At 40.9% G+C, this 20,849-nt stretch overlaps 1 protein-coding gene across 2 annotated transcripts in view; it reads left to right on the top strand.

The window, feature by feature from the left end:
• Positions 1-3,043: 3,043 nt before the first annotated feature.
• The window catches only part of LOC137278699 (uncharacterized), a 29,824-nt gene continuing 12,018 nt past the window's right edge, over positions 3,044-20,849 (top strand). Inside the window, exons 1-7 of one of the 2 annotated variants that reach the window (XM_067811214.1) lie at positions 3,061-3,237; positions 8,385-8,517; positions 9,303-9,375; positions 13,115-13,208; positions 15,208-15,326; positions 15,652-15,759; positions 15,913-15,935. In XM_067811214.1, coding sequence (XP_067667315.1) covers positions 3,118-3,237; positions 8,385-8,517; positions 9,303-9,375; positions 13,115-13,208; positions 15,208-15,326; positions 15,652-15,759; positions 15,913-15,935 — 670 coding nt within the window. In that variant the 5' untranslated portion in view covers positions 3,061-3,117. Of the gene's footprint in view, positions 3,238-8,384; positions 8,518-9,302; positions 9,376-13,114; positions 13,209-15,207; positions 15,327-15,651; positions 15,760-15,912; positions 15,936-20,849 lie in introns of both variants that reach the window. The other variant, XM_067811213.1, reaches the window with a different exon arrangement.

Below are 20,849 nucleotides of genomic sequence, written 5' to 3'. Positions count from 1 at the left end.
CCAACACACAAAGTCAGCCACCGTGACTTCCACAAAAAATGAAAGTCGGACAACTGGTAACCCCCAATATAACATATTTTGCATATGACCACCGTCTAAATGGCATTGTGTAAGCATAGCCATTCCGCGACGGGAACGAGGGTTTCACACAAATTTACAAAGTGGCGAATTATAAACACAAAGTCACATTTTTGTTTCAGCCATTCAGTGACGGGAACGAGGGTTTCACACAAATATACAAAGTGGCGAATTATAAACACAAAGTCACATTTTTGTTTCAGCCATTCAGTGACGGGAACCATGATTTCATACACACATTAAGAACGCAATTTGACATTCATCCTCCCTTCACTCACACAAATATCAAAATATATAGATGTAAATGGCAGATATGTTTTAAATAAACATCAGTGGATCAACAATAACGTCAATGATGCAACAACGACATCAAACAAAGGAGGGGTCACTTGCAAGTCAATACCGTGCACTGCAAGACAGTCTCCGGGCCATTGGAAGACACAGATTTCTAAGAAACAGGTGCGGGATGATCTGCCAGTGATGTTGAAGGGTCGGTGTCGATTCAGCACTTGCCTTGGTATGGCAACGCCCATTCCAAAACGACCATGTTGAAAAACGCAGTTTTACCCGACGTCGATAAATCGGCCATCTGTAAAGGGTACGTTAAACCTGCATTAAGACATCTTCGAACCGTTTTGGAGCAGACATGACGTTGTCTTGTCCCAGTTGTCCTCTTTGTAGTATCAGCAGCTGTTTTGAACCAATTTCGGATACTGCGGTACCGTCGAGCTGTCGACAAATGCATATCTTCCGGTGACCCGAAAACGTTGTCTGAGTTGACCAACGGTGTATGGATGCAAAGTACAATGCCTGACAATTATCACATCTGAAAAAAACGCCGCTAACCATAGCGAGAACCCGATTCTTGTTGTCTTGTGTCAAGCGTGGCGTTTTTTTAAACGTGACTCAGTTTCACAATTCCTTGTGCTTTTATAGGGTCTGGGTGCAGGTAATGCGCCTGCACAACGTTAAAAAGGGTAAAAGAAATCTTCAATAGAAGTTTTGTAAGTTCCAGGACAGGTACCAATTGCGTTTTAATGGCTTTCAGTATATATACAAAGTGGCGAATTATTATTTATGATAATAATAGAGCATTTGTATAACACCTTTCCAGGCTAAATATCCTGCTCAAGGCCTAGAATATGTTAACATAAAGCTTGTTGAAAGAGATCAGTTTTCAGGAGACTTCTGAATCTAAGATAACCAGAGAAAGAACGGATGTGGTGAGGCAGATCATGCCACTGAGGCAGCATATGAGAAGGAACGTTGTCCAAACCGTGTGAGTGTGATTTGCGTACTGTCACGAGGTCCTGGTTTTCTGATCGAAGTGATCTAGATGGACAATAAGGTTGTATTGGTTCTGAGAGGTAGACATGAGCTGTGTTGGTCAAACATTGATGATTTTGAAGTTCATCCTGTGTTTGATAGGAAGCCAATGAAGTTCTTGTAACACTGGAGATGTGTGCTCGTGCCTGTGACTGAGAGATGTGATGTGTGCTCGTACCTGTGACTGAGAGATGTGATGTGAGCTGCAGTATTCTGTACGCGGTGTAATCGATCAGTGAGGCATGAAGGCGAATCTGCCAAAAGACTATTGCCATAGTCTATCCTTGAAGACACAAGACTTCTACAACGAGTGGCAACAGCTTCCTTAGCATGCGTAAAGTTGTATGTAAAGCTAATGGTTTGTCACGATATTATACATACATGTATTCTGTTCTGAGCCTTCACGGATAATAGAAACATGTTCCGAAATGGGTGACAGCCATTTTTACTTCCTACCGCCATGTGCCATGTAAACTGATGGCCATCCAGTGTCGGTAGTGTTAACACTGGTGACCAGCAACATGTTTGTGGTAGCCGGATGAGATCGAGATCGGGACCTGATGGTCAGACTTGCTGACCTGGATGATAAGTGCCATGCGTTGATCGATGCAAGCATAGACCATCTTATAGAAAGTCTAGTCCTGGATCGGGTGTTCCCACTGTCAAATATCAGAAATCTTGGTGAAAAAATATTAATGAACAGACAAGCAAATGTCATTACATAACCCCAAATCATGGAATGTGGATTCGAGGCAAATCGGGTGGCACACGATTTCTAACAAAAATATATGTTATCTCCAGTTAATTGGGTCGATGAGACTTCGCTCAGTACTAACAGACTCAGTCCTCACAATATGACGGAAGGTTTATTGTTTAACGCCGCACGCCGCACGCCGCACGCCGCACGCCGCACACTCCAGCCTTGTACATGCAGTGGCTATACAACGGAGGGTTAATTATGTAAAGTGACGCCATAGATGTAGGTATTGCTGCTCTGAGACAGCGTGATTGCTGCAGATGAAACCACTGACTTCATGCATTTGGTCATATCAACCAACACCTCGCATGTAATCGAAAGCTTGTTGTAGGTTTTCAGTGTTTAAATTGCAATCTGTGACAAGACATGCCGAAATGCCGCCTCCGTCTGTAGATTCTTTGTATGTCATGTACGAACTTCACTTATGATTTGACCGTGGAGTAGGTCGATCGTACGACACTTTTAAAAATATTTGGATACAGAAGTGGGAGGGCGAATGGTATATTTAACCCCGCAGTCACCTAGATACACACGTCATATGGTAAATGAGTCGGAAGCAGATGATACAACAGCCAGATGACTTGTTATCCACCCCCCCCCCCCCACCACCACCCCCCCACCACCACCCCAGACTAGTCTCATACATGAGTGAATTGAGTTATACACCGCACTGAACACTAGATCTATTTCTCTTGTATATGCCAGCTTTTCACTTTAATGGTGGAATTTCCAACCGCAGTTTCGGCATAATAGAGCATGACTTCGTTTATGAAGATTTTACTCATAAATTTGAATTTTGGAGATAGAAATCAGATGAAAATAAGTAACAAAGCCAGTTTCTTAACCTTACTCCAGTTATTTCCCTTTACCTGCAAGATCCAATCGCGCCTCGACATCCTTACTCGAGCTGTACTGTGTTTACATCAGGGACACCCGTCGACACTGACGTTTTCAAAATGAACGGAGATGAAGGCAACCCCGTCCTTCTGTACGCGCACCCTTCCATGGACAGGCTGGCGACACAGATCGTTGAGAGGTGCACGGGAAACATGCCAGAATCACAGAAGAAAAGACTGGTTGGTGCCAGGTGGAAATCATGTTCTGTAGACTGTATATAGCTTGATCATCATATCTACTTTCCGTTCAGACACGGAATTAAAACAACATTCATATTGCACTAAGAAAGTTTTGCTGGTAATTGTTAAACTATGATATTCTGAAGCGTGTTATGAAATGACAGAATACACATTTAGAAAAAAACCCATCTTGGCCACAGAAATTCGAAAATTGATTCTACGTGCGGCCATTACTAGTGTGTTGTGCAATATGCTGGGTTGAGTTACCTCCCATTGAGAGTTCTGCCCTACCTGTTTTCACGTGTTATAGACTGGTTCTTTTGGCCTCAAAGAGTGCCGTCTACGTGTGGATATTGTGATATGCTCAGACAGGGCCGTGTATAAGGCGCGTTTTGGCGTAAGATCAAGCTTTGTCATGCTAAGCTGACCTGTAATCACAGAACATGTTATATAGAATGTACAATTCTTATATTATGTTAATAGAATGTAATAAATTGGAGAAACGGCTTTTTTTAAAAAAAACAAAACTATAATGACAGTATTACCAATGAAGCATTCTTCATTGACAGACACTACTTATCTAAGATTTTGCCAATACTAGACAGTATTATGGACTTGCATGGGCTGTCTTGGATATATGTATTTATGTATGATGCAATATGATATATAGCATGTGACAACTTGGCCATCACGTGGTATCATGGTGTATAGAGTGTCACAAACAGAGGAGGCATGTTGCTCCCTGTGTACATGCATACACTTGTACCTATTTAAGTAGTCATGGTTAAATCAGGCCAAAACAAGCAACATCATGGTGTTATCTTTTCAGTCTATCTCAACATAAGATCGTGATGGTATTTTTCTATAGTTTCTTCCTAATAAATATGCAGTATGGCACAAGTGACAGTACCTTACTGAGGTGGTGTGGTGTAACCCTACTAATATAAAACAAATAATTAAAGGGGCACTGATCCAGAGCAGACTGATAGTTACCTTTGTTATTGTTTTTCTTTTGTGAATACTAGGATGACATCCCAGAATTCATGACTGGTTTGTGACCTGTGCTGTGCCACCTGTATGCACCACTGATAGTATAAGTACAGACTGATCAACAAAGTGGAAGTCATTTTTACTTCATTATTATGAAAACACTATGAAATTTAGTCAAGTGATAAAAACTGTTAGGACTGTAAATTACTGAAGTCAAGGTATGTCTTTATGTTTTGTCTTATAATCGTAATTAGTTTATTATATTTGTACGCATTTGTTCATTTTTGTAATTCAGCTGACAATTCCTCTCGCTGCACCTAGTACATGCACATATTACATAACATGTAATACTTTTGCCACATCAGACCCCTATTTATAATGTTGAGTATTTACTCCAGACATCAGAAATGGGAACCTTTGTGTGACTAGTGTTACCACTAATTATACCTGCTAGAAATTCATTAATTGACCATCAAGGGAATTATGGCAAATAACATGTGTAGGTTTATGATTACACAACATCATTTGGAAACTTGTCAAATGTAACATGATACATTTGGGATTACACTTTCTTAGGAAAGTACAAATTCTAGTACCTTATAGAGTTGTTTCTCATCTGGGATTCAAACCCGCACCCTCAGAATCAGGCACTTAATCACCAGCACATAAAGTCAGCCGCCTAACCTGCTAAGCCACTGCGACTTCTGACTTTGTCTCGGATGGGACTCAACTACAAAAATATTCTAGAGTTTGTACTTCACTAAGAAAGTATAATCCCAAGTATCACACGTTACATGTGTAGGTTTGTAACACCAAACACAGGGAACAGCAACCCACCAACCCTCAATACTTTCCAAGTTTATAGCTTTGCAATATACTTCAAACAATTGGCTTGCTACATGCTTGTAGACAACATACGAGGGGATGTCAATAAGTTTTGAGCCTTGCATAGAAAAACGCAAAATACTGGTATGAACCACATATATTTTTCAACATAGTCCCCTTGTGAGTCAAGACACTTGTTCCATCTTTTCTGCCAGGCGCTGATGCCATCTCTGTAGAAGGTGCCATTTTGGTCCTCAAACCAAGCCTAAGTAGCAGCAATAAGCTCATTATTATCCTGAAATCTACGACCATGCAAGTCTTTCTTGAGATTTGGGAACAGATGGTAATCACTTGGTGCCAGGTCTGGAGAGTAGGGAGGATGCGGCAAGATTTCGTACCCGTATTCCTGGACAGCAGCGGCTGCAACACGAGAGGTGTGTACTGGAGCATTGTCTTGATGTAGAAGAATACCACATCTGATCTTGCCCCGGCGCTTCTCCTTGATTGACTGTCACACTTGCCTCAACAAGTTAGCGTAATATTCCCCATTCATTGTTCTTCCTTTAGGTAAGTAATCTATGTGGATGATGCCTTTGCTATCCCAGAAGACTGTCGCCATTACCTTCTGCACTGATCTGGAGGCTTTGAACTTTTTGGTCCTGGGAGAAGTGACGTGTTTCCATTCCATGGATTCTTGTTTGCTCTCAGGATCATAGTGGTGGATCCAGGTTTCATCATAGGTTACTAGCCTAAAGTGAAAATCTTCTGGATTCTTGTTGTATCTGGTTAGCATGGAGTTGCTTATGGCGACCCTTGTTTGCTTCATTTCATCTGTAAGCATTCTTGGCACCCATCTTGCGCACACCTTAGACATGACGAGATGTTCATGAAGAATTGTCTCGATGGATCCATGTGAAATGCCTGTGGTCTCCTCTAACTCGTGGAGTGTGATTCGACAATTCTCCAGCACAAGTCTATGCACTCTGTCAATGTTTTCCTGACTAGTGCTTGTTGTTTGGCGACCTGGACGGGGGTCATCTTCAAGACTCTCTCTACCATGCTTAAATTCATTGACTCATCGTTTGATGGTAGCAGATGAAGGGGAAGACTTCCCATAAACAGCTGAAAGCCTTTCTTCAATGTTCTTCGCCGAGTTTCCTTCAAGAACTAAAAACTTAATTACTGCTCTATACTTAATTTTATTCATTTTCATTGCCGTGAGGGGGTCTCTTTCTGTCAATGTGAGTAGTTCAATAACTTCTGAGAGTAGGATACCAAAAATTATATATCACATCGGCTACACCCCAAGGTTCAATGTCATACCATAGGCTGTGACACCTGGGTATGAAAAATGCTCAAGGCTCAAAACTTATTGACATCCCCTCGTATTTTACATGACATGAATGTAATATTGGATCAGTCACTACACCATCCAGTCATTAGAAAATGTGAAAAAGCCAACTCCGCTGGGATACTATACTACAATAAGACAAGAAGGTAAAGGGGACATTTTTAAGAAAGGCATTTGATGGGCAACCACTCCTCTTAATATCCCTCTGTTTTGCTCGAAGAAATTCTGCCAAGGTTGCCAGTAGCACACTCCCCATGTCTGTCATGAGTGGAGGTGCTGACCAGCTTGCTGCTTGGTTTTGTGATTAGACTGTTGGCGAGAAACATTAATTGCTCCGGATCAGTGGCCCTTTAAGTTTAAGGGTTACAGTGAAGGAGACAAGAAAACAGGGAGCACAGTTTGCCGCAGATAGTATTGACATATTCTGTATCATGTCAATGAGGGGTGGTGGAGTAATATCAACTCGCCAAAGTCTTGGTTATACTGAATGTACCATGACAAGCTGTCAGGCAGCTATCATGAAATAACAATTCATACCAAAATATATTCTTAATAAATTGTGACATTACAAGCAAGACATTAACATTCAGATATTAGGAAAATATAAATCTAGAATATTAGTTTCATCATGTATCAGTAACAGCTTTGAGAAAGACTCCAGTCAAACGTATCAAAACTCATCTCAAAGACATACTAAGTTATGACCACACGATTTCACAGATGTTCTAGGTACAGCAGAGAGTAAGCAATCAAGCATCCAGTAAATGTGCCAACAAGAATAATGCCACTTGGAATAGGATTAAAATATCAAGTACTCCCACTGTCTGGTCATTGAAGTTTTTCTGGTAGGACAACCCATTTTGATTATTCTGCATTTCATTGACTGTTGTGGGTTACACCCATTTTTGTATCAGTTAATGCATCATAATCTTGGTATTGTTTCAATTTTAGTTAAATGGTCTCCAACACCATTTGTCCATCAGTAGGGTTTAGCCTCCCAACATAGGTTAGCTGTAGCCCTCAGCCCAGAGGTTTGTATCGACTCCACCCATATTATTCCATTTTTATAAATATAATTGTGATTGGCTTCTTGTGACATTGGACTCTTTGCTGAGTTAATTCCTCCAAGCAGACAGCACGCCAGTTAGATAAGGGATTTCACCGGAATCTTCACTTGGACGAAAGACCGTTATCATAATACTGCAGTCAAGTGTTGACGAAGAGGCAGGCAGTAGGTAGACCAAATGATGCACTCCAGTTACTCCAAGAGTAGTGTGTGTGTATGAGCGTATGTGTGTATGAGCGTATGTGTGTGTGTGCATGAATGTGTGTGCGTGAGTGTGTGTGTGTGTGCGAGAGTGTGTGTGCGCGTGAGTGTGTGTGCGCGTGAGTGTGTGTGCGCGTGAGTGTGTGTGTGTGCATGAGTGTGTGCGAGAGCGCACATCAACCAGGCCTATATAAACACAGTCACTGATTCTTGTGCATTGCAGCGAAGTATGCAACCTTCACAAACAGCCTTTTCTTTACAAAGTCAAAGCACACCAAAGGCGGTGGGTGGGTAGGCAACTCTAAAGCACTGTTGTAAAGCCGCTAAAACACCATTACTGTGATACAAAATGTGACCCATAATAACTATCACACAAAACTCCAAACATTGTGATCCAATAATAATTATCACTTAATCAATAATACAATTTACAGATAATACTTTCTCGTAACATTGTCTTGTTTAGGTCTCACCACTGTTTATCTTGTGTCAGTCTCTGCACCGTTTATCTTGTGTCAGTCTCACCACTGTTTGTCTTGTGTCAGTCTCACAACTGTTTGTCTTGTTTCTGTCTCAATACTGTTTGTCTTGTTCCAGTCTTACTACTGAGGTGACTGTTTATACTGCTTATAAAAGCAGATTTGAACCCAACTCATATTTGAGTTCCTTTGACAAGGTAGAGCAAGGCACTTACAACACACTGTGATGTTTCAGAGAGCAGAGCGGTCCATCTCTATATCCAGCCAGCGAAATGTCGAGTATAAACAGACTATCGAGTGGGGAAAGTTCAATGATGGCTTCCCGAACCTGTTCATTCAGGAAGTGAAGGAGATGGCAGGGAAAGATGGTACTGTGATCTGTAAATTACTCAACTGTCAGTGGACATTTCAGGGCTGACTTCTGTTTCATGGCATTTGGTAAAGGTGTATACTTCAGGATGCAGACTTCCAGTAGCAAGTTATTCAGGTGTTTCCACCAACTGAAACATGGCATCATAACCTGTTGTAGGGATGTATTGTGTTGCTTTGCTGGAAACCAGTGATGTTTATGTTTCTTGTTTTTGGATGCTGGTAGTGGTCTGGGAACTTTTACAAGGGCATGACATAGTCTGCTATAGTGAAACATTCTAGAGGATTTAAGACTGTATGAGATTAGTAGGGTAGGAAGGATGCTCATACGTCAGTCATCTCACTTCACATAAAAGGCAACAGTTACGTAAAGACCACTCTGGCTGTCCAGCTGGTGTTTGAAACTTGACAACTAAGGAACATTTAATGGTAGCATCACAGCTATTGATTCATTTGCTTCAATTAATCTTTGTACTCCAACTTTATTGTTGATTCCCTTTACTTACTTTCATCTGAAGTGAGGTTTATACATACTTTCTAATATAAGGCAGTTGTTTCTTATATAATGCAATTATTGATTGTATAACATTTTTTTATTCAGATGTCTTCATAACTTACAGTTTTAAAGTGGAAATCAACATGTAACAGCATATGCATTTATGGATTCGGACACATCTTTACACATGTTTTGTGTGAGAGATTTTCACACATCTATCTTTGTTTGATAAGATCCTGTTTGATACTTCGTGGCATTGCTATTCCTCATCTACTGACATTTTTTCAGTGATATTCCTGGGAAGTTTCCACTCACCAGAAGTCATATTTGAGCAACTTTCTATCCTGTATGCTTTCCCAAGGTAGGTGTACATGGAGACATGAGTGGTGCTGTGTGTTCTTGTTGTAAAACACCATCCACTTATGTGGAATATTTGCTTTTATAATGGTGAACACTATCTAAAATTTAGAAATATTGCTTTTAGATTTGAACTCTGAAACTGTAGGAACACCTGTGTGGGAGAATACTGACAAATGATTGGCAGCCTTTTAGGTTTCATATATTTTGTATGTAACAGGCTTACTGTACGTAGTTCTTATGTATGGGGCTTACTGTACGTAGTTCATATGTATGGGGCTTACTGTACGTAGTTCTTATGTATGAGGCTTACTGTACGTAGTTCTTATGTATGAGGCTTACTGTACGTAGTTCTTATGTATGGGGCTTACTGTAAGTAGTTCATATGTATGAGGCTTACTGTACGTAGTTCTTATGTATGGGGCTTACTGTAGGTAGTTCTTATGTATGAGGCTTACTGTACGTAGTTCTTATGTATGAGGCTTACTGTAGGTAGTTCTTATGTATGAGGCTTACTGTAGGTAGTTCTTATGTATGGGGCTTACTGTAAGTAGTTCATATGTATGAGGCTTACTGTACGTAGTTCTTATGTATGGGGCTTACTGTAGGTAGTTCTTATGTATGAGGCTTACTGTACGTAGTTCTTATGTATGGGGCTTACTGTAAGTAGTTCATATGTATGAGGCTTACTGTACGTAGTTCTTATGTATGGGGCTTACTGTACGTAGTTCTTATGTATGAGGCTTACTGTAGGTAGTTCTTATGTATGAGGCTTACTGTAAGTAGTTCATATGTATGAGGCTTACTGTACGTAGTTCTTATGTATGAGGCTTACTGTACGTAGTTCTTATGTATGGGGCTTACTGTAGGTAGTTCTTATGTATGAGGCTCACTGTAGGTAGTTCTTATGTATGAGGCTTACTGTAGGTAGTTCTTATGTATGAGGCTTACTGTACGTAGTTCTTATGTATGGGGCTTACTGTAGGTAGTTCTTATGTATGGGGCTTACTGTATGTAGTTCTTATGTATGAGGCTTACTGTACGTAGTTCTTATGTATGGGGCTTACTGTAGGTAGTTCTTATGTATGGGGCTTACTGTACGTAGTTCTTATGTATGGGGCTTACTGTAGGTAGTTCTTATGTATGAGGCTTACTGTAGGTAGTTCTTATGTATGAGGCTTACTGTATGTAGTTCTTATGTATGAGGCTTACTGTACATAGTTCTTATATATGGGGCTTACTGTACATAATTCTTATGTATGAGGCTTACTGTACGTAGTTCTTATGTATGGGGCTTACTGTAGGTAGTTCTTATGTATGAGGCTTACTGTACATAGTTCTTATATATGGGGCTTACTGTACATAGTTCTTATGTATGAGGCTTACTGTACCTAGTTCATATGTATGAGGCTCGCTGTACGTAGTTCATATGTATGAGGCTTACAGTACGTAGTTCATATGTATGAGGCTTACAGTACGTAGTTCATATGTATGAGGCTTACTGTACATAGTTCATATGTATGAGGCTTACTGTACGTAGTTCATATGTATGAGGCTTGCTGTACGTAGTTCATATGTATGAGGCTTGCTGTACATAGTTCATATGTATGAGGCTTACTGTACGTAGTTCATATGTATGAGGCTTACAGTACGTAGTTCATATGTATGAGGCTTACAGTACGTAGTTCATATGTATGAGGCTTGCTGTACGTAGTTCATATGTATGAGGCTTACTGTACATAGTTCATATGTCTGAGGCTTACTGTAAGTAGTTCATATGTATGACGCTCGCTGTACGTAGTTCATATGTATGAGGGTTACTGTACATAGTTCATATGTATGAGGCTTACTGTACGTAGTTCATATGTATGAGGCTTACTGTACGTAGTTCATATGTATGAGGCTTACAGTACGTAGTTCATATGTATGAGGCTTACTGTACGTAGTTCATATGTATGAGGCTTGCTGTACATAGTTCATATGTATGAGGCTTACAGTACGTAGTTCATATGTATGAGGCTTACTGTGCGTAGTTCATATGTATGAGGCTTGCTGTACGTAGTTCATATGTATGAGGCTTACTATATGTAGTTCATATGTATGAGGCTTACTATGAGTGGTTACGATGAGGGTTGGTCAAAAAGTCGTCGGCCTCACCTACAAGATGATACAAATACAGCTGCTTTTATGTTATATTTTTTTACATATAATCTGTCAACCTCAAGCCATTTGATTTTCCTGTGTTCCAGTCTCACAGTCCCCTTTTTTCTTTACCTTTTATGTTGGTACTCCCAAGAAACAAAATCTGCCCAAAAATGCATTGCAAACTTCAGGAAACAAACTATGCAAGAAACATTTTTTGTGTTTGGTATGTAGAAGTCCACCAGAATCAAGCTAATTCATGAAAGTACAATTTTAAACTACAGTTGCTTGTTAAAATGACTCCCTTTCATGTTTACTGAAACAGCTTGTTTTGGAGACACTATCCACCCCCTTTTAGATGACGTAATCATTTGGACATTACTTATTGTAATGTTTTCAATTACATGATGTGAAGGCTTCAAACTGAACACTGAATGATCATACAAGTATCAGTTCTCAGTATATTGTAAACAGATAAAGCTTGACTATCTGGAAACAATGTTACTGAAAGACAAAAAATAGGTGTGTCCTTAAAAACAACCCTCGTCTAATTAGGAGTCAAGCAAACCAAATCTTTTACTGTGGATTATGATGGGATATCATCCAGTACAATACGGAACATATGTTATGTGATATTATCTGAAGACAAACCATTGTCCAATGGAAATATCATAAACCACATAAACCACGATAACCACATCACCCGATATTTCAAGAACTGTTCACTGGAATTTCTTATTCATCACCAAGCTTCATCTTGGAAGGCGCATTTAACTTGATCTTAAACTAATACCTTCATTTTCATTACTTTTTAGGTTTAATTTGATAATTTGTGGCAGAGGATTATGTCAATAAAATGACAAAGGTTGTTATACACATATGACCTACAGTAATTATACTTGGGTATGACCTACAGTAATTATACTTGGGTATGACCTACAGTAATTATACTTGGGTATGACCTACAGTAATTATACTTGGGTATGACCTACAGTATTTATACATGGGTATGACCTACAGTAATTATACATGGGTATGACCTACAGTAATTATACTTGGGTATGACCTACAGTAATTATACATGGGTATGACCTACAGTAATTATGCACTGGCATGAGCTACAGTAATTATACACAGGTATGACCTACAGTAATTATACATGGGTATGACCTGCAGTAATTATGCACTTGTATGACCTACAGTAATTATACGCTGGTACGACATACAGTGATTATAAACAAGTATGAGCTATAATAGTTGTGCAATGGTATGACATACCGTAATTATACACAGGTATAACATGCAATAATTATACTCTGCATGACATACAGTTATTGTGCACTGATATGTATGATATACAGTAGTTATACACTGGTACGTCAAGCTAATTATACACTGTATGACATACAGTAATTGTTCTCTGATACAAGTGACCTACAGTAATAATTCGCAGTACGGTACGACCTATGGTAATTATATACTGATACATATGACCGTCAATAATTGTTCAATACCTGTGACATATAGTATATTGTGTAATGTATGGTATTGATATGTGACCTTCAGCATGTGCCCTTGACCTTGCCTTCCATCTTCCCCAGGTATCTGGCAAAGTCTTTTCACTTCATTCTTCCCTACTTCCCTACTGGCACAATGGAGCGAGTTGATCGGGAAGGTCAGATCGCCACAGCAAAGGTGGGTTCACAAATCTGGCCACTTTGGCAACCACACCAGGGATGATTATATAGCTTTGTGAGGTTCATTACTGTTTATGTAGCATCGCCCAACCTGTCAGTGAGTCAATCACCCTGTGATTACCAAACTTTCATCTCGAGTTTGGAAACATAGTGTGATATGGATATGAATATAATATTCTACTTATGACCAAAGTCATCAAATTGAGGAAAATAAACATATCTACTTTCAAAAATAGGCTGGTTACCCACCATCGCTGGTCATAGAAGAAACATGATGTCATAGCATTGTTCATTACGTCACATCACCATGACAAAGTGATATTTTGCTGTATGACATTGTATGCAAAATACGAACCCCAATGTTTTCACCCTCATTGGGAATGAAACATAATATCCTATACATGATTGGTGCACCATTAAAAGACATACTAGATATTATTTGTATTATACTTGAAATATGCCGTATGGCATCATAAATCTATGTAGGAACCCGGATCTGTGGTGGGTCTCTAATCTATGGCAAGTTCCCTAATCTAGGGCAAGTTTGTTCAATCACCTAATGACATCATTAATCGCTAACCGACATTATTCCACACTAGCCTGTCGTGGAGACAGTAATCTCCGGAAAATCTTCAAAGCTAAAAATAATGTGATATCAGCAATATCACGGCGGGGGACACCAGAAAATGGGCTTCACACATTGTACCCATGTGGGGAATCGAACCCGGGTCTTTGGCATGACGAGCGAACGCTTTAACCACTAGACTATCCCCACCGCCCCTTGCATATACATGGATACCATGTACAGGAGTTCTGCATGTACGTGGGTACCATGTACAGGAGTTCTACTCATACGTGGGTACCATGTACAGGGGCTCTACATACACGTGGGTACCATGTACAGGAGTTCTACATATACCTGGGTACCACGTACAGGATTCCTACATATACGTGGGTACCATGTGCAGGAGTTCTAAATATATGTGGGTACCATGTACAGGAGTTCTACATGTATGTGGGTACCATGTACAGGAGTTCTACAAATATGTGAGTACCATGTACAGGAGCAGGAAGGCCTGTACGCCACTGTTTCAGATTTGGAAATTTTCCCTCAGGCTCCTCAGTTAGCAGTTACAAAACTTCATAAAATGTCCTGTCGTAGAGGTAATTCCCCTTGCAATGGATTATGGGATATTTTCATTGCTGAGCAATTACGCATTACCAGGTTTTTCATTCTATTTTCAATATCTAAAAATAATAACTTAAGTTTTTGTGAGTCCTCCCTTATTTTTGAAATCTGAATTAGCAAAACATTCTTGGAAACTATCATAAACCTTTGTCTTGAAGCAAATATGTTTACACCAAACTGCAGAGTGAAAGATGTGGCGAGTGATTCTGTCAAACTCTTATGAAAATCTTACGGAAATCAAAATCCGGGAGCAAAAGTAGAAGACAGTTCTGAAATAGCATGGAGAAAGTCACTTAAATAACTCAACATTGTAGGGGCATGCTATTGTGAAGTTTTCTGCAAATTGTGTAAGGCAAATGATATGTGTCAGTGTTATCATGGCTTTACAAGACTTCAAGGCACTAAAGTGATGTCTTGTTAGCATAACTAATGACCAGCAAACATCCCGGGAGTTGTAGTTCTGGTTCTTACTCTTCATCAGCACTCCATCATGTTCTTTAATAAATGTTAGAATGAAGATTTTTATGGATATCAACTTCTTTATATGAGAACACAACGTTTCGGAGTTAATGCTTACTCCTTCATCAGGTGATGTTCTTCAACGTTGTGTTCTCATATAAAGAAGTTGATATCCATAAAAATCTTCATTCTTATGTATTTCAATTCTAAATGCCCTTCAAAGACTTTATAAATATTGTACCTTTAAACAGATCGTGCTGCAAATAGTCCGCTACTGTTTACTCTTCAGTAGTCACTATTCCGTTAAACTTGAAGTTCTGAGGATCTACACGTGATGAACTATTTTCAGACGCTGGCTACACTGCTGTCAGCCATCCCACTCACCAGCAAGGGACCTGCACAGATTATCATCTTTGACATCCATGCTCTTCAGGAAAGATTTTACTTCTCTGATAATGTCATCCCAAGGTAATTCCAAAATGCCTGACTCTTGGTGGTAGTGGTGACATGACTATATGAGATAGTTGCAACATGAGAACACCCAAATCATAACGACTTGAAATCACATACAACTAGTTGCAACCGAGTATAGGACTTGCAAAGAAATGGGATTTGTCATAATTCCTACTGCAAGCCGCAAACTCACAACCAATTAAATCGCTGTAATTACTGTATCTGCCTTAGAGTGACATCCCCATTGTTTAAGATGACATTATAGCAGAGCCATGCCAGGAAAAAGATTGATCTCACCAGATAAGAAACCAAATGGTTTATAGGATACTACTTGTCCCAGGAATGTCTCTGGAATGTGCACCCTCCACATTTTCCAAAAGGGACTGCAGAATTACCGCGCAGACAATGATCACAGGACAAATGTACTGCCTCGGGAAAGAAATAAAAGGTGAGTTCCCCTTCGGTCACTTTCGTAGCAAATGACATTAGTCTATTATTTATACATTAGTCCTATATTTTCTCTGCCTCTTAAGATATTATAATTAGCTAGTTATAGCAGCAGTTTTCACCTGCTTCATCTCTACCATTTTGTGTTTTTCAGTGGAACAAGTTGCGGCAAAAATCGTAAGTCTACTTACTTAATATGGCCAGGAACTTAAGCAGGGATGGGAATTTTCCACAAATCCGCAGAATTCCATGTATTTCATGGCACTGGCGTCATTCATGATATAAACTCAACAAAAATAAAAGCTTGACACATTATTTTTCAAATAGTGTTTTGAAACTTTTCTTGAAAGAATTCTTGTTGTGATTATGGTTAAATGCATTGTCAAGTGCATTACGTCACGCATTCATTCTACTGGTCGGGCCTACGTAGCAAAGGGGAGAGCACTGCATGCTAAAATCACGTGTCCATGTGCCACAAGTCACGTGACCTATTGATACACGTGCAATTGATCTCACTGTAGCAGAGTAGAGTGTCATCTCAGAAAAACACGGTTTATTAGTCGCTAATTTGCAATGCCACGACGCGTGAACGCGCCATTGGCATGCTGAATATGGGAACGTCTGTCACTGATGTTGCGAGGGTTATGGGAAGCAGTTGACAGACCATCCATAGTCTCCAGACACGTGTCCATCAAACTGGCACCACAGCTGACCGCCCCCACCCTGGTCAACCACGTGTGATGTCACACGCAGAAGACTAACAGATTAATTGCTTATCTCCTCTTGCTGGCAAAGGTAGTGGAACTCCTGAAATCCCTTGAAGTTCTCTTCTAAAAGAAGTAGATGTAAAAATTCACTACCCCACGAGTAGCCTCCCCTCCCGCACAGATGGTCAGCTGATCGGCCATGATATCCACTCTCTTACTATCGCCCGGCATGGGCGGCTGGAGTCACCTTGGGTCCCGTACACAGCTTTAAGTTTTTCATTCTTTTGGTCCTTTAACTAAATTTGTGTTGTATGTGGTATTTTGGCTCTGTATATGTGTCATTACTATCAATTTTGTGATTATTGTGTCTTTATTTAACACGTATTTCATCAAGTGAGACTTAGACTGCTGAGATTCATTCCAGTGATATGTCAGCCGTATCTCTGAGGTTTTGTCCAGGGTTGGGTGAGATGTCTCCTAAAACTCAGAAGAAACCGTGTACAGAGGCAGTGCCATCACAGTCAAAGCAATCTAAGTTGAAGTTGAAGTCCTCGTCTTCCAGATCATGGCAGAATCAACATTCTTCGATGAAGAAATCGTTTGGGGAAGAGATTGTCCCCGTACAAGAACGACACATCTTTGAGGAGCCTCAGTTGATGATGTGCAGTGAGCAAGATATCAGCCAATGTAATGAATGTGTGTTAGCAACTAGATCAACACCGATGGCATCATCAACGCCTCAGAACCCTTATGAACTTCATCAGACATTGCAGCTGTCGACAGCAACCTCTGGCATCGCTGCAGGCAATTCTACAACTCGGTCGTCACTGCACTCAACACAGCCATTCGACACAGGCGCCTTCATGCACCAATTCATGACGCAGATGATGAACCTTATGGAGTGACGGTTGGAAGAAGAGAGATGACTGCACTCGTCAACAATGTAGACTGTGACTCACCGAGAGCACTCATCTAGACCTGCACTCACGTCTGAAGACGAAGAAGAGGTGTATGCACACACGTGCTCCAGAAGATCGAGGTCCCTATCATCTCATCGCTGTACAGAGAAGGATCCACTCTCACCAAATGAGTGCACTCGCACAAGTAGTTACACTTCCACAAGTGAGGTCACTCGCTCGAATGTGTGCACTCACTCGTCAACACAGAATATCTGCCTCAGTCTCACCAACTCATAGAAGGCGCCGTCTGCTGTCATCCTCCCCTTCAGACTTGGACTCTATGTCATAGTCGGGATTGTCAGCGCTCAGTGAATACGTCTCACTCTAGGAGGGATGAAGTTAGACTCCACTGAGAGTTGTTAGAGGAGGAAGCCCTCTTCTCGGATTGGGTAGTCACATTGTGGATCACGGATGGCTTAAACCTAGTCTCACCATCTAAGGATTCCCATGAACTTGTATGCGTATAATGCGAATGCATAGAAGATGAAGAATGATGACATCGATACTTTAACGTTCCCGCAGATAGCTCCCATATCTATGATCACTGAGATGTTATCTACTGCGTTAAGATCAGCAACCAAGTTTCGACAACAACATGTGTCGTCATTCAACGCATATCATTTCCCTCTTCATCACATGGAGCCATTCATCAGAGCACCTGATGTAGACGAAGGTTCAGTTCTTCAGACTAGCTCGATCTAGAGCCATCAACAAGACTGTCATTTCCAAGTTCAGCAATCCTGCCAACGAGGAGGAGAGAATGATCCTGTCTGCACTTACCTCTCACAGGAAGGATCAACAGTTTATGTCCGAACACCTAGCCTCTACTACTGCAGGTCTTCAGCTACTGCATCGACAAGGGCTCCTGTCTGCCTCGTCATGGAGTGAGAACTTCACAAAATCTTTGTATCAAGCCCCATGGTCTGCACCTACTGTGTTTGACATGAAGGAATTCAACAAAAAGTTTCTTTAGAACACTTTAGAACACTTCAAGATGATACAGCTTCCTCTACTAAGATTCCTCATCCGACCAGCAGACTATCTAGCCAGCACAGACCTGCAAGATGCATAAATACAAATCCCAATTCATCAAGAATCCAGGAACTATCTGCGCTTCCTTTACAATGGTCAGCACTACCAATGGACGGTCCTACCATTTGAAATATCTTCGGCCCCATGGCTATTTACTTGGCTAACCAAACCCATCATGAACTATCTTCACTTCAGGGGGCTACGAAGCGCTTTTTACCTGGATGATGGCATACAAGCGCATCAAGAGAAAAGTCAACTCAGACTACAGTTAGACTTCACAATCAGGCAACTAACATTACTGGGATGGTTAGTAAATCACCTAAAGTCGGAATTGGAGCCTCAACAAGATCTTAAATTCCTCGAGATTCCTTTCAGCACAACATTGAATCAGACTGTAGTCCTGGTACCTGTGGGTCAAGATTCAAGAAATGATAAAGCAAGCTCTACTCTCTCTGTTGACACTTTGACAATGGCAGTGTCTACTAGGTCTCCTCATGTCAGTGCAAGATATGACCAGAAGAGGAAGACAGCAGCTGCGTCCATTACAACATTTCTTGAATCTTCATCTCAACAACAGAGGTCAGATTCCGCTCCCTTTAGCTTGGGCAACAGACGCTTTCAGCATCCCATGGGAACCACTGAAGGCATATGCATTTTCCCCACCAGTGCTATCAAAAGTCATCAAGAAAATCAGACAAACGAAGGAGTTACAACTGATTTTGGTTGCGCCTTACTGGCCAACGAGATATTGGTTTCCAACACTCACAGAAGAGTTAGGACAACCAGTACTACAACTGCCAGAGCGGAAGAATCCTCTAGTCCACCCCCACTCAAAGCAGGTGCACGGCAAGCCATCAGCATTCCAACTTCACGTATGGACCGTATTAAGACCTGTTTGAAACACAGAGGATATTCGACGAGAGCAGCAAAAGCAGTCACCTTAGCCTTATGGAAGTCCACTCGCACACTATATGATGACAAGTGGAAACGATTTGAGGCATATGCTAGGAAGAAGGGATTCTTGGCAATTAAGGCAACTCATCCTCAGATAGCAGATTATCTATGCCATCTACGTCATTCCAGAGGCCTAAAAGGCTCAACATTATCTACATACTTGGCAGCTCTCAGCTCAGTTGTCACCATGGGAAAGGGGCCTAAGCTGACTAAAGTGCCAGAGTTACTTGCCTTACTATGCTCCTTCAAGTTGGAAGATCAGCAACTCAGATTTAGAGTGCCAGCTTGGGATCTAAATGCCGTACTCCAACATCTCACAAGTGATGGTATGAGCCGCTCGATCGGACCTCAACTGAAATGCTGACTCAAAAGACGCTATTTTTACTTGGCTTTGCTACAGCTGCACGAATGTCAGAAATTCATGCTCTAGACTTTAATCAAAGTTTGTTGCAAGTCATCAAGAAACAGTTCACCTGGGTCTACAATGGGATTTTATTGCAAAGAATCAACTGCCAGGTCAACTGGACACTGTTCCGCTTACTAACCCTGTTTTCAATCCTTGGACCTCATAATACGCAAGGCTTATCATTATGTCCAGACAGAGCATTGAAGATATACATAGCACGTACCAAGTCTAGAAGACAACGTTTCAAGCGCCTGTTTATCCCTATATCTACTGAGACACCTACGGAAGCATCCGGCAACACTATCTCAGTATGGATCAGAGCTGTTATACCAAGAGCATATAAAGCAGCAGGATTGGAACCTCTGCGAGCCTCCAACCCACATGAAGTCAGAGCCTTGGCCTCTACACTAGCGCTGTATGGGAATTGCTCACTAGCAACTATAATGGAGGGCTGCTTTTGGAAGTCAAACACAGCGGAGTTCACTCACCCGTTTTATCACGTGACTTGTGGAAGCCAGAAGCTCTGCGGAGTATAATGGTGGAAAGTCCACCGCATGTTTTGAACAGACTAGCATGAGTGATTATGACCCTGTACTCATAATGAAGATACTTGTACATGAAGAAGGGTCGCAACTAGCCTCAATAGCCTCTATATCTTGACATTTATTTGCATCAGAAACTAGCGGAACGCTAGTTACTTTGATGTCATCCTTCCAGTCAAAAAATCCTTCTGCGGAAGACAAATTTGACTGGATGTGATCCCCCCAGACTCTACAATGAAAATCAGCAGAACAGGCCCTTATTATTGCTGCTATAAGTTCCCAAGGGGGAAAATTTGGATGTAATATTAACAGCCAGACAGCAAAATCCAGCATGGTCTGACCCACTGCCGTTTCTGTCAGATTCTGTAAGCAATTAAACATGAGTCAGGATAAGGAAAAATATGTAATTTTCTGAATAAAATTGATATTTTTATTTATCCTGACTAAAGCCCTCCCAGTCGCCCCTCACAGACACGCTGAATTCCTATATT

Source organism: Haliotis asinina, chromosome 3, assembly GCF_037392515.1.
Source record: "Haliotis asinina isolate JCU_RB_2024 chromosome 3, JCU_Hal_asi_v2, whole genome shotgun sequence".
Classification (NCBI taxonomy): Eukaryota; Metazoa; Mollusca; class Gastropoda; order Lepetellida; family Haliotidae; genus Haliotis; species Haliotis asinina.
This window is presented reverse-complemented; position numbering and strand designations above follow the sequence as displayed.